At 49.5% G+C, this 13,375-nt stretch overlaps 3 protein-coding genes across 4 annotated transcripts; 2 read left to right on the forward strand and 1 right to left on the reverse strand.

Annotated features, from left to right (window-relative positions):
- Nucleotides 1-122: 122 nt before the first annotated feature.
- Nucleotides 123-6,416, forward strand: FVEG_00610 (hypothetical protein). Of its 2 annotated transcripts, XM_018887181.1 has the most exons (3): nt 123-991; nt 1,053-5,706; nt 5,760-6,404. In XM_018887181.1, the coding sequence occupies exons 2-3, from the start codon at nt 1,267-1,269 to the stop codon at nt 5,853-5,855; spliced, it is 4,536 nt and encodes a 1,511-aa protein (XP_018742894.1). In that variant the 5' UTR covers nt 123-991; nt 1,053-1,266; the 3' UTR covers nt 5,856-6,404. The 2 variants fall into 2 exon arrangements, with proteins under 2 accessions (XP_018742894.1, XP_018742893.1); XM_018887180.1 differs by having other exon boundaries at nt 123-5,706; nt 5,760-6,416.
- A 2,488-nt stretch (nt 6,417-8,904) lies between these two features.
- Nucleotides 8,905-11,908, forward strand: FVEG_00609 (hypothetical protein). Its single transcript, XM_018887179.1, has one exon. The coding sequence runs from the start codon at nt 9,297-9,299 to the stop codon at nt 10,737-10,739; it is 1,443 nt and encodes a 480-aa protein (XP_018742892.1). The 5' UTR covers nt 8,905-9,296; the 3' UTR covers nt 10,740-11,908.
- Nucleotides 10,592-12,601, reverse strand: FVEG_00608 (hypothetical protein). The gene is made up of 2 exons (XM_018887178.1): nt 11,923-12,601; nt 10,592-11,867 (listed from the first exon to the last, which is right to left on the reverse strand). The coding sequence occupies exons 1-2, from the start codon at nt 12,344-12,346 to the stop codon at nt 11,170-11,172; spliced, it is 1,122 nt and encodes a 373-aa protein (XP_018742891.1). The 5' UTR covers nt 12,347-12,601; the 3' UTR covers nt 10,592-11,169.
- Nucleotides 12,602-13,375: the final 774 nt, after the last annotated feature.

The following is a 13,375-nucleotide window of genomic DNA, read 5'->3' on the forward strand; positions in this document are numbered from 1 at the left end:
ACTCAGAGTCAAGCTGAAGCTGAAGCAGATCAATGGGATGAACTATTTGTTTTCTCCATAAGCTGACGTTGATCCTTTCTTCCTCTAGATTAGACATGTCTATCTATCGTGCCCCCTTTTACCTATCATTTACTCGTTCGATGTGAATGTCACCACTAACTAGTCTTGTGCTCGTTCCTTTGCTTTGGAAATGCTATTTCCTATTCTCCCATCCATTATTTTCATACCCATTCTGTCGGTTTGTGTGGCCTGGTCTGGCCTGAAAGCTCAAATGCGGAGCAGTGATCAGCCTCTTTCCATCCTTATCTTGGTCTAACTGCCACTTTATTCGTTCATCTTGTTAATCTTCTTTCCTCTCATCTACACTCTATTGTCACGTTGACTTCCCTCGTCGCCCTCTCGTCTCGCTCGGCTGACAAACAACCGAACCGACGTCAAATACCGTATCTCCACTGGACGGGAGCCTTTCTCTCACTGACAATTGCGGCTCTTTTTGACCGGCCCCAAAACTGTCAATGATTCTGCCTACTGTACCCAATAAGGCACGCTACCTACGCTACATGCCAGGACCCGTCCGTTCAGTCAATTTTGACTCCGATTCCGCCACCCCAAACCCAGCCTAACTCAGAGTTTCCGTTCGAGTCAATACTCGGCCGAATGCTTTCATCATATTGAATTGAACTGTGTTATTCATTGGTTCCCTTTTTCCCTTTGACAAACTGGTTGAACCAAACATCACTCACAATCGAGTCAAGCTTTTAGCACCTACTGCACTCCACCCACTGAAGGACCCCCCGGACTACGGCCATAACACAGCACCGTACAGCTGACTTTTAGCTGCAAATCCCCCTGCAACTCATCCCTCTGATCCCATATCCCATCTCGATCCCCATCCCATTTCTTTCCCCCCTCCCCTTCAATCTAACATCGTGGCGGCTGTATTCCTCAACATATACTTAGCAGCCCGAGCTTTTACTGCGCCGCGCATCAGGTACTGCACCTCCCACTGACTGTTGCAGCTGCTTGTCCGTACAGCTAAGGTTCTGCACCAGAGTCTCCCCACTTCATAGGGAACTTCCACCACTCTTTTCGCACGCACACGGTACCTTGCCTTACTTTCACTCATACGCTACGCACACCCGACCTCGCAGACACGCCCCTCATCGCATCTCGAATCTCGATCTCTTGCTAGCCACTGGCCACTAGGTGCCAAGGACTCGTAGTCCCTCCGGGGCTTCGATTCCCTCCTCTTCTCCAGGCGCCTTCATGCAGCGGCTTCCTAGTTTCAACTCTCCCTCGTCTCCTTCTGCCTCTGCTTCTTTGAATTGTCCTGTCGCAGACTCAACCGATCAAGAGAAGGAGGGTCGCAAAAAGCATCCACCACCACCACCACCAACCTCAACCTCTACTCCGGGTTCAGTACCCACATTTACGACTCCAAGCAACACCACTGCCACCAGCACGACTAACCCTGAGCTTGATACCGACGTTTCAGTTCTCGCTGCTGCTGCTGCTAAAGCTGCCGGGGAAGCTTACAACAGGGTCACCATAACTGGCAGGAAAGCCTACGACTCTCGCCGCATATCAGAGGCACCAGCATGGAGGCACGATCTTAGCATACCAAACTTGGCCTCAATCGCGCCCTTTTCCGACTTCACGACCTCCTTCTCGCCAGCTTCGACTACCGGCGCTATTCACCAGTCAAGTTTGTCCACCGCCGGTAGTCCACGAGGTCTTAGCGCGTCCACGCGAGGGCTTCCACAGACTCCCATTCCGGCGAAGCGTCCCTCCGCCCCGTCCAGAAGTGAACCCGTCATGCACCCATCACCCATCAAGAAAGCCCGCACTGGGGCATCACCACCTCGAAAGGTCGAACTTCCTAACCAATCTGCGAATCTTGATCCCTCAGCAAGGGGGAGGCAGCAAGGGCCGCTCTCGCCTCTCTTCTTCTCTCACACGCCAGCAAGGCACGTTCATCGTCCGGCCAGCTTTCCTGCAACCGATCCTGCTGCTTCTATGCTTTCACGTATGCGAGAGGACCCGGCTGGCGGTGTCACGACCTTGAAGTTGCCTCGCGCAAGTGTGAGCTCCATCAGCCCAGGAAGATCAGAGAGCACTCCTGGTAGTTGGGGGTCTTCAATGGACGCTCCCGCTCATACGACGACTCCAGATAGTCGTAGTCTCCCTCCGGGGCTGCAGATGCTACAAGGTGTTGGTGTTATTGAGTTTCTAGAGCAGGACGAGAGGCCTACCTTTCTCATAGACCTGGACAATTCCGCTAATGCTAGCCGTGCCGGCCTACACATCCTCTACTACAACGCGTCTCTACGGGGAGCACATGAAGTGCTTCAATATTTGTCGGTGGACCAAGAAGATGCTAGTGCAGACACAGACTTTGGTCGTTTCAAATCATGGATTATGACACAATCCAAAGCTCGTGTGTCAGCTGATACTCACAAGTATGCTGGTATTACCTGGACATTGTCAACATTACGTCGAAGGTTTCGCTTTGTTAGCGCCCAGACTTGTGTTGCTACTCCCCGCCCCAGTACTGCGTTACCACTTATTGACGAGACGACCGCTTCGGAAACGAGAAGTTCTGGACACTCGCCGCAGATGCCCGTTACTCCTGACGCCGAGCTCGTTGATGCGCCAGATTATTTCGGCGATGCTGAACCTGTCGATGCTAATTTTGACCGCGAAGATGTTGATGCGATCATGGAGGGAGGCGACACAAGACTACATCCTGACGAGTTTACAAACCAGGTCTTCCAATCGCAACCCGCGAGGTCAATTTTCGATTGGACAAGGATTCCAGTGTCGGATGCACTTCCTCCTCATATAAAGTTTGCTCGTTCGGTCGATTGGGCGGCCACTCCTCTCGGACCAATCGAAGACTGGCCTGCGGATCTCAGATCCATGTCCAACCTGATCATGGGCAGCCCACACCCCGCTGCCATGTACTGGGGTCCCCAGTGTGTGATCATCTACAACGAAGCTTACCTCGACCTTGCGGGCCAAAAACATCCCAAGTTGATGGGCTCTTGCTACATGGATGCCTGGCCTGAGATTTGGGATGAGATCAAGCCTGTGTTCAAGAGCGCACTAGAATCTGGACAGGCGACAATGAAGCACGAGAATCAGCTCTTCATTAATCGGCACGGCTTTTTGGAGGAGGCTTTCTTTTCGTGGTCTATTGTTCCCTTGGTGGGTGGTGAGGGCGAAGTGGTTGGACTATACAACCCAGCTTTCGAGAATACCCGTAGACGGGTCAACGAGAGGCGAATGCTGATGCTTCGCGAGATTGGCGAGAGAACGGCTGCAGCTACCACTGTGGCAGGTTTCTGGCCTCAGGTGCAGAAGGGATTGGAGTTCAACGAACACGATGTGCCCTTTGCCCTGATCTATTCGGCCAGAGAGGATACCGAGAGCGAGGTTTCATCATTACATTCCGGTAGCTTGATACACTCACCCCAATTGGTTCTTGAGGGGAGCCTTGGAGCACCAGAGAATCATCAAGCCGCACTTCCACAGCTTGACATGCGACAGTCTGAGGATGGGTTTGCCCCTTACATGCGCCAATCAATGGCTGCTGGCGGCATTCCAATTGTCCTCTCTGAAGAGAATGGTAACCTTCCTACACACCTTATCGATGGCCTTCACTGGAGGGGCTTTGGTGATCCCTCAAAAACGCTCGTTGTTTTTCCCGTTATCCCGACCACCACAGGAGAATCCGTGATTGGATTCATCGTGATGGGTGTCAACCCTCGCCGTCCCTATGACGACGATTACAAGCTATTTATCCATCTGTTATCCCGGCAGCTAGCCACCTCAATGGCTTCAGTGGTCTTGTTCGAGGAGGAAATCAAGCGTGGCCAAAGGGCTGCCCGCCTCGCTGCACTGGACCGTCAAGAACTCTCAATGCAACTTTACCTCCGTACACAAGAAGCCGTGGAAAGCGAGTACAGATTTACCCGAATGGCTGAGTTTGCTCCTGTTGGTATGTTTATTGCCAACTTTGCGGGCAAGATCAACTATTGCAACGATATGTGGTGGCAGATCTCGAGACATTCCCGGTCCGAAGATTCTGTTGATACGTGGATGGATAGTGTCAGAGACGAGGACAGACCGGCATTGGAAGACGCGTGGGACAAACTCCTTAGAGAGAAAGTCACGATTTCGGTGGAATTCCGGTTCAAATGTTCGCAACAGAGCGATGGAAACACAATTGATACATGGGTTCTGATGAGCGCTTATCCCGAACGGAATCAAGAAGGCAATCTCAAGTTGATATTTGGCTGTATCACCGACATCTCTTCTCAGAAATGGGCCGAGAAAGTACAGAATGAACGACGTGAAGAGGCAGTTGAGATGAAACGACAACAAGAGAACTTCATTGATATCACCAGCCACGAAATGCGGAATCCTCTATCAGCTATTCTACAATGTGCTGATCAGATCGCAAATAACATCACTATCTTCGATTCGCATTCTGTGAAATCAGAAGTTGAGAACCTACTGGACGGGTGCCTGGATGCTGCAAACACAATCAATCTGTGTGCCAGTCATCAAAAGCGTATTGTGGATGATATTCTGACGTTGTCCAAGCTGGATTCGAACCTCTTAGCCGTTACACCCATCGACGAACAGCCTGTAAGAGTTGTGCAGCGTGCCCTAAAGATGTTCGAATCAGAACTGGTTGCCCACGATATCGAGTTTGACTTCAACGTGGATCAGAGCTTCGAGCAGTATGGCATCAAATGGGTGAAGCTTGATCCTTCCAGACTGCGACAAGTCTTGATCAATTTGATGACAAATGCTATCAAGTTCACACAAGGCCGTGAGAAACGAGCCATTACAGTCAGCCTCAGCGCTTCAAAGCATGTGTCTGAGGTCACTCGGAAAGGCACTTCATATTTTGATAGAGTCGACCATCAACGCACGGCAGTCATGGATATCAACAACACTAACGAGTGGGGTCATGGAGAGGAGATCAACATCCACTGCACAGTTGAGGATACTGGTCCCGGCTTAATCGAGGAGGAGATGAAGCTTCTCTTCCAGCGGTTTCAACAGGCGACTCCGCGAACACACGTTCAGTACGGCGGCTCGGGATTGGGTCTCTTTATTTCTCGTATCTTGACAGAAATGCAGGGTGGACAGATTGGTGTTACGTCCCGCCGTGGCATTGGTAGCAGCTTTAGCTTCTACATCAAGTGCCGACGCTCTTTGACTCCTCCTCAGGATTACGAACAGATTACACCGTTCAAGATCGCTCGAAAGTCTCATGCCCCAGCCATTCCGCAGAAGCCGGAACTCAATCGTCAGCCATCTCGAACGACGACGACAAGCGAAGACACAACCCAACTGTTTGATGTTTTGATTGTGGAGGACAACATTGTCAATCAAAAGGTTCTTCAACGACAGCTACGAAATTGTGGCAACAATACGTTTGTTGCAAACCACGGCAAGGAAGCTCTGCAGACTCTCGAGCGTTCAAGATTCTGGGCTGGAAAAGAGGCTGAAGGTGTTGACATCTCTGTCATCCTGATGGATTTGGAGATGCCTGTTATGGATGGAATGACCTGTGCTCGAAAGATTCGAGAGCTGGAGCGAGAGGGAATCATTGTGCAACATATTCCCATCATTGCAGTTACGGCGTATGCACGACCGGAGCAAATCGAGAGCGCCAAGGCTGCAGGAATTGTGAGTTGGTCGTGCCGGACTTTATTAACTTAATCACTAATACTTTACTTTAGGACGATGTTATCTCCAAGCCATTCCGGATCCCTGAGCTATTGCCCAAGATCGAAGAGTTGGTCGGCAAATACAAGAATCTCTCAGTGTCTGCTTGATGGAGCATAGATGCTGCGCCGACTTGACACCTGATGCTCTGCCAGGAGAACTATGCAGCTTCTCCACAGTTTACGAATATAACGAAGTCACTTGACCTGGATGGTTAGACATACCCTCACTTTCGACATAATTACTTCACCAACCTATTACACAACACTATTCTCTATTTGGCCCCATGTAGCATTTGGTGTCATGACTTTTGGCGTTTTGGAAAGAGACAGAGCTAGTTTGCGGGATGGCGAACTCGCCAGAGCATTGGAATGTAGAACATGGAAGCGACTCTTGGGTTTTATATGTGAATCTCTTTTACAGAGCATATGGAGCAAAAATATTAGTGAGGATGGGGTACGATGCGCATTAACAAACACGATAGAAGATACACGACGTGCTGGCGTTGTTGGGCTGATGGACGTCGTTTTATGGATGGATATATCTGCATAAAGATACAGGCTGTGTTAGTTATACCCACCCTACATGATCATGGTTGATCATGAATATTATCTGCATATATCTAGAACAGGCAGTTACCCGGTGGATATCGGCATGACTTATTTTGTGACATGATGATCTCTGAAGGCGATGAAGCATAAAGCTACATATGCTGTGGGAGTTTATCCCAGACCTAATCATCGTTCCCGCTGTGGCAAACATGGCGAAGACAGAACAGAACGGTTTTGATACTGAAGTGAAGAAGCCGTTCGAGAAGTACAAGCAATCAATTGCAGTTCAAGGATGATGCATAAAGCGGGAGACTTGAACAGCCGCAGCACGGAGTCCGGTTAACGGTACGTAGGTGTATACTACTTGACTTGAGTACTTGGTGATGAAACTGTTTTTTATGTGAGGTAATCCCATAGTCGCATCATTTGATCTTAACTCTTAGCGGTCGTTACTGTCATGCCACTGAATACCTAGTGATGCTTGAAATCACTGCATCTGAGCCTGCAAGTGACTCGATCCAAATCCTCGTCCTTCCTATAATTTTCTCCTCATCATCTCCACCTTCTTGCATCAGAGCATATCTGTTCTGCTCCTGGATGATTGATTATGCCAGCTACGAACGCCACCCACTCGTTGCCTCTATGTCGATTAGAAAATGAACTCAACGACATGGTTAAGACGGGATACATCAATATTCCACCTACTCACCATTTCAAGCTGGATGAAGACCAATCCCTCAAGTGTCTTCAGAACGACTATCTCAGATCGAGAGTCGCATTAAAGAACACCTTCAACACTAATTAACACATTGGGAGCACACAGTTGATTGGCTCGATGACTTGGAAACTCCTCCACCACACCAGGAGTTCTGGACGACAATCAGAGAGTGTCGCAACAAGATTATGGAAGACTACACCTGGTTAGATCATGTAATGCGGGCTCTCGAAGTTCAGCCATCGAGACTCTTGGTCTTCGCCATCAAAGGCAATTTTGCACCACGCCTCTGCCGCATTAATGACACATGAGACGAAACAAGAAACTCCGAAGACATCGCATTCGACGAACTTATACAACTCTTCGACTAACATTACTGCCTCTTGGTCTTGATTTGTGTGATCTATACCTGCTATGAAAGAACCTTAAATAGCGTCAGGCATGGGCAAGGAGAAGTGCAGGGAGCCAAAGTTGCGCAATGCCTACGAGTTTTGGTCAATGCAGTTTCGCATGCCGAACACACGGACAACCTTGGCAGAAGTGTTTCTGTCTCTAAAGAACAGGAGCGACGAAATCGCGAATTGGTGTCGTGATGGATCTCTGGCCTAATAAACTGACAGCCAGTCTTCTATGGGGATACAAACTGGAATTTGTTATTTCCAATCAAAGCCCGAGCGGTGTTGACAAAATCGTCGCAGAAGAGGCCGATGTAGTAAATATTTGTTGGCATTTTGATACGAACGAGGGATAAGCTATACCTGGCGGTGGACCATACAAATGTTGAGCAGAATACCTCCACTATCAGTCAGGTTGCTGGGGGCAGAAGGTTGATGGGCGATGCGCCTAGGAACAAGGGCATCAAGGTAGAACAGGGCATGACAGTAGGGCCACCTCAACCCAGTTCCAAATGTAATCTAGCAATTCCCAGCAGTGAAGCCTTACAAGTAACAAACGAACATCTATGCGCTTTATGATATAGGTATGATCCCGAAACTGCTGTGCACACTAACAAAACTTTAGAGGAAGCCGTCCGCTTTTTGCAGATGTATATCAGTTTAATAAGTGTCCTCCTATAGGCTGTCTCGACTATAAGACCTGTAGTCTCGAGACAATCGGAAGTCTCGCATATTTTTCCGCGGATTTCAATGTCCAGGTCGTTGAAGACCTGTGTACTTAGATTGATAAAGACATACCCCTGTCACCTTTTCAACGTCACCAACAAAGTGCTTCAGCGGGACGATCACGCACTTACCCTTTTATGGTCTGGGCTGAATTGCTCCACCCGTTGTCAATAAAGCCTAAAGCAGACTCGATTATTTTTGTCCGCCTGACAGAGCTCCCGTCGCGGCCTTTACCATTCAGGCTGACAGAAAAGAATTCTGGCTCTGAACAAATAAAATCAAAGAATGAAAGAAAATGCCCTCCCTTTGATAGCAAGAATCCGTTTCTTTGTGCTCAGCTGGAAGCAAGATCCCGTTCACAAATAGCATTTGTTTATAGCATTTGCATCCAATGACAGCCTGTCTGTTTTCCCACTGAATGCAACTTTGGCTTCTTGAACTTCAGTGCCCCGCGCTAATCAGGGAGGGACCTTGCAGGCGGTTTTCCCGCTAGAATCAAATATTTGCTTCTCTTTTGACCAATCTCTGGACCCCCCGCTTGGCCCGCTCACTCTAAAGTGCAGCGCAGAACCACAGGTCACCATCCCTGGCTGGCACCAACTACTAACAATTCTGTCCTGTCTGGTAAGGAGACATGCATTTGGGTGGCGGCCTGCTTCCTTATGGAAGTGCCTCACACTTTCTGCCACTGATGGGAGCCCAGGAGCCCAGGAGCCCCCCCCCCCCCCCCTGCACTCGTCTGGCCTAGTACTATTTGGGTCGACATTCCGCTTCTTATGGGGACTTCTTTTCTGCAACCTGCCAGCCTGCTACTCAGTCACTCACTCACTACCTGACACCTACTACTAAGTACCCTAGGTAGGCTCCATTTTCTTTTCTGTTCATACGATCATCGCACAACAAAGTCACTGCTCTACTTTTGTTCTTTTGTGCCTTTGTCCTGGTGGTTCGCTGTCAAGAATGCGAGTTCGGAGCCTCACGGCGCATACAAAAACTCTGGCCTCTGCCCTGAAATAAGTGGCGATTGTGTTCACCTCTCACTCGCCGCCTTTCTCGCTCACGCTCACCCTCACTTTGTTCTCCACTACTAGACATCAATCAACACCAGAACCTCATCGCATCGCTTGCCTGTCGCATTGGCGAGGCGGGCCTCTCCCGGCTTCAATGGAGATTCAACATCCCCCGCATGAGTTTGCGGAACCCGTTCTTCATTTCCAGCACTCTTCGCACCTTGAACCTGAACCTGCGCCTGCGCCTGGGCCACTTCCCACTACCGAATCCCTAGACGAGCAGCCTCCAATCCCCGCCAAAACACAGCAAGACGTCATCGAACCACAGTATCCTCAACCGTCTCAATTAATCTCAGACCAAGATATCGTCACGAATGGGCTTTCTCCGCTAGGACAAGTCCCATCACTGTCCCCGGAGCTTGACAAAGACGACGCAAGCTCAATTCTCAGTGATCTACCATCCGAATTGGATGAGCCTGCTGCAGAACCTGAACCAATAGATTTTGATTGGGATGGCCCCGAGGGACATCAAGTTCTCCGACTCAAGCCAACCGTTGAGCAATGGAACGACTTTCCGGCCAATCTCGCATTTGCCAGAAGTCTTAAGGCTGAAAGCCATGGTTGTTTTAAAATCGTCCTTCCTGAGGAACTCATAGAAGACCTCCCAGCAAAGGACTCTCAAAAAGTACCGGCGAATGCTTATCGCCCAACCCAAATAAAAAGGAACAGTTTCTGGCGAGTTGACACAGTTCCGTCCGTCGGCAGTTTCAACTCGTCCGTTACAGGTGCGAAATGCAATGTCACGGCGATCAAAGCCATCGATCAGCTCAGAAAACTTTATCGCAAGAACGACCACAAGCAGATTCGCAATGTACGTTATCGAGTTGACGTGCCTGCATGGACTCCCGAACAACGCCTTGAAGCCGGGGTTCCTGAAAAAAGCCCAATTTATCCCCTCAAAGGCGATAAGCTGGATAACACAAAAGCCATAATTCCTGGAATCCATACTCCATATGTGTATGAATCAGGGCCCCATTTCGGGGCAAGCTTTCAAATACACGCAGAAGACTTCCGGTTGGTTTCGCTCAACCATCTATACAAGGGACGGAAAATCTGGATCGTTGTGCCATCGACTGCGGTATATGTAGCAGAAGAGGCCCTTGGCCGCAAGGACAAGTGCTCTCAGTTCATGCGGCATCGAGCCGAGTTTTTCTTTCCCCAGAAACTGGAAAAACTTGGCATACCTTTCCGCATCATTGACCAGCGCCCTGGCGAGACAATAGTAATTCTCCCAGATGCATACCACGAGGGCTTTAGCACAGGATATACGATCGCTGAAGCCAAGAACTACGCTGATGATGCTTGGACGACGAGCACCTACCAGCCATGTGAGGCAAAGTGCCAGCTGGCCACGGCCATCCCAGCTGACTTGCTGAGGCCATTGCAAGTGGGAGAGACACAGCTCGACCTGTGTGCTGGTTTTGATTTGGCGGCAGAGCAGGAATCACCTCCTGCGACACAAACACCCGAAAAGACAAAGAGACGTTTCGAGGACGACGGACAAAGTATTGGGAACACTAAGAGGACTAAGGTCTAGAACGGTGCGTGGGGGAAGAATACTGCTCATTTACATGCTTTTACGGAGTTGCTATGGCTTTGCTTGTTGATGTATTGGTCATCAACTATTGCAATCTGCTAGGGGTGGGATTTTGCTACAAATGGCTTCAATACCCATGACGCCCGGCGTATGACACTTTTCGGCAGATGGCTTTGATTTTACGGGTTAGGAACTTGGTTGTTTTTGGCGATGCCCTCCTGTACAGAGTACTTTTGTTAACTGGGCTTAGCAGGTCCCTCTATTTTCGGTCTAGAAAGGTCTTTCTTCGTATTGGTTTTCGTTATGCGTCGTGTGAAAACGTTACACCCAACTTCCAGCCATCTAGAGGCACATTATAGCATGTCATTTGTGAATATTGGAACAGAACAGGCAATGACATGACGTCCAAGATTACAAAATCCCACCTCTTTTACATACGTCTCTCTTCCTCCTGTCTTCGCAATTCGTCACGGAAAGCATTGCGACCACCTGTGGTGCCGTGCTGAGGGAATGTAGCATCGACAGGGCTGTCGGCCAGGCTGCCAAGACCGTCGCTGTCGGCACGAGCACGCTGAGGAGCGTCACGGTATTCACCAGGAGGAGGAACTGAAGTATCGAGCTGGATGCCATTATCTCTGGCACCAAAGATACGGCGCTTGGCACGGCCAGTGTAACCGTGACGAGACCGGCTCGAGATATTGCCGAGTCCGATACGGCGGGTCTTGCGGTTCCAGAGGAAGCCACCGACGACAAGGAGAAAGAGAGAGCCAAAGACGACAGGCAGAGCGATGGTCAAGGTCTGGCCCTCGGGCAACTTCTCGTGGGACTTCTCAGGGAAGTTTTGGTCATTAAGGTTAAGGTAAAGAGACGAGGACTTGGTCTTCTCGAGGGAGTTATTGCTGTTGCTGTAGAGGGTGATGGAGATGTTGTAGGGCGAGTACTTCATGTATTCCTGCTTGACATCGAAAGGCCAGTAGCCCCAAGAGGCGGGGACGGCCGAATCAGTGAATTCCTTGTACTTCACCCATGATTCACTAGTACGGTTGTAGAGGTCGAGGCGAGCAGTGACCAGGAGAGTAGAGTTATCAGAGGACTTGGTCTTGTTGAAGTAATCGGGATCCCAGGTGACTGAAAACATGTTAGTACTGTAATTGACGCATCAACGAACGACTCTGTTGCTCACCAAAGTATGTGTTCTTAACATCAAGGGTGCTGTTGGCGTAAGGCGAGCAGAAAGGAGCATTATCGCCATCCTTGTTGTAGCATCGCGCAAAGACACCCTCGCCGTGCTTGCCGGTGGCCTGGGGGTTGGGAGGCTCGCCAGTGCTGGTGTGAATCTTACCCCAGCTGGTGTAGGTGTAGACGCTGGCGGTAAGATCGTGAGGAGGAGCATCAATCAGAGAAGTGGTGCCATCGACGGTGGTATACGAGGGAGTGTATGTCGTGGCAGGCTGCATCTCATCATCGACAGTAACCCAAGCGGCAGTCGGTTCGGCTCGCTTCTCGAGAGCAGGAGCATTGGCTTCGAGATCGCGCTCATAGCGGATGACTGTGGCATGGGCAGAAGCCACAAGGCCAATTGAGGCGATGATCTTTGATGCGTGCATTTTTGTTGTTTTGTTATTGCTCCTTCGGCAACGACGCGATGCGATGCTTGTCCTTGACACGTCGTTCCTTTCCCGGTGAGACTCCGCCTAATCACACGCAATAACCGCCGACGGAGGCAAGGGCGACAATGGAAAAGAAAAGAGGTTGAGGTTGAAGAGAAGAGTAGAGGGGGAAAAGAGAGCGTGTTGAGAAAAGCTGGGACACGGGAGATTTGAATGCCAATGCGAAGCAACCAGCAACACGAGAGGCCGATCGGTCCGGACGGGACCAACCACAGCAAGGACTTTTTTTTATTTCGCGCAGGTCTTCAGTGGGTCCGTAACTGTTAGTGTGTAATTCCCCAGGGGATAGCCAGGGGCACCTTAGGATGGAAGCCAAAATAAATCAATCAAGAGCCTCCCGTACAAAGCCTATCTCTCCCTTGTTATTTCTAGCATAGAGTGTCAAGCCTCAAGTTTTCTGACCATGCCTGCGGGCATTACGGGGATTTCAGTGGAAGCTAATGCCGGAGAAGCCGCCAAGACTGGACGAGCCTTCGGGAAGTGCGAGGATATGAGCGTGATGTCATGGGTATGAACATCCATCCATTGAGTTCAAGATCTTTTTATGCATACCTAGACGGTGAGGTTAGACAAGCTACAATCCGAATAAATTTGTATCATTCGAACGGGAGCCTTGATTTCTGAGCCAAGGCGGACATCTAAAAAATTGGTCTATTCTCGATTCAGTACTCAGTACCATTGCTCCAGCATTTCTTGATATAAATGTATTTGTTAAATTTATTCAAATGTTGAGAAGATTAGTTAAGTATGAAATGGCCGAGCAAGACCTCCAATTACATTTTGATAGTCTGTTCTGTAGCTTGTCCCGTCACCATAATGTCCATTCAACGTCAAACCCAGCGGGCTTTTGCCAGTCTGATCCGCTTCAAAATTAAGAGAAGAGTCAAATACTCCCCTTCCTTCCAGGTACCCTTTGGCCTTTATGCTCTATAGCCAGATTTTTCAGGGTCTCTTGTTAAATTCTTG

This window comes from Fusarium verticillioides, chromosome 1 (genome assembly GCF_000149555.1).
Source record: "Fusarium verticillioides 7600 chromosome 1, whole genome shotgun sequence".
Classification (NCBI taxonomy): domain Eukaryota; kingdom Fungi; phylum Ascomycota; class Sordariomycetes; order Hypocreales; family Nectriaceae; genus Fusarium; species Fusarium verticillioides.

Bases quoted from the DNA above. Each gene is read 5' to 3' on its own strand.
- FVEG_00610 (XM_018887180.1), top strand. From the start codon at position 1,267: ATGCAGCGGCTTCCTAGTTTCAACTCTCCCTCGTCTCCTTCTGCCTCT. The intron at 5,707-5,759 runs GTGAGTTGGTCG...ACTTTACTTTAG, and splicing joins GCGCCAAGGCTGCAGGAATT to GACGATGTTATCTCCAAGCC.
- FVEG_00609 (XM_018887179.1), top strand. From the start codon at position 9,297: ATGGAGATTCAACATCCCCCGCATGAGTTTGCGGAACCCGTTCTTCAT.
- FVEG_00608 (XM_018887178.1), bottom strand. From the start codon at position 12,346: ATGCACGCATCAAAGATCATCGCCTCAATTGGCCTTGTGGCTTCTGCC. The intron at 11,868-11,922 runs GTGAGCAACAGA...ACATGTTTTCAG, and splicing joins TGTTAAGAACACATACTTTG to TCACCTGGGATCCCGATTAC.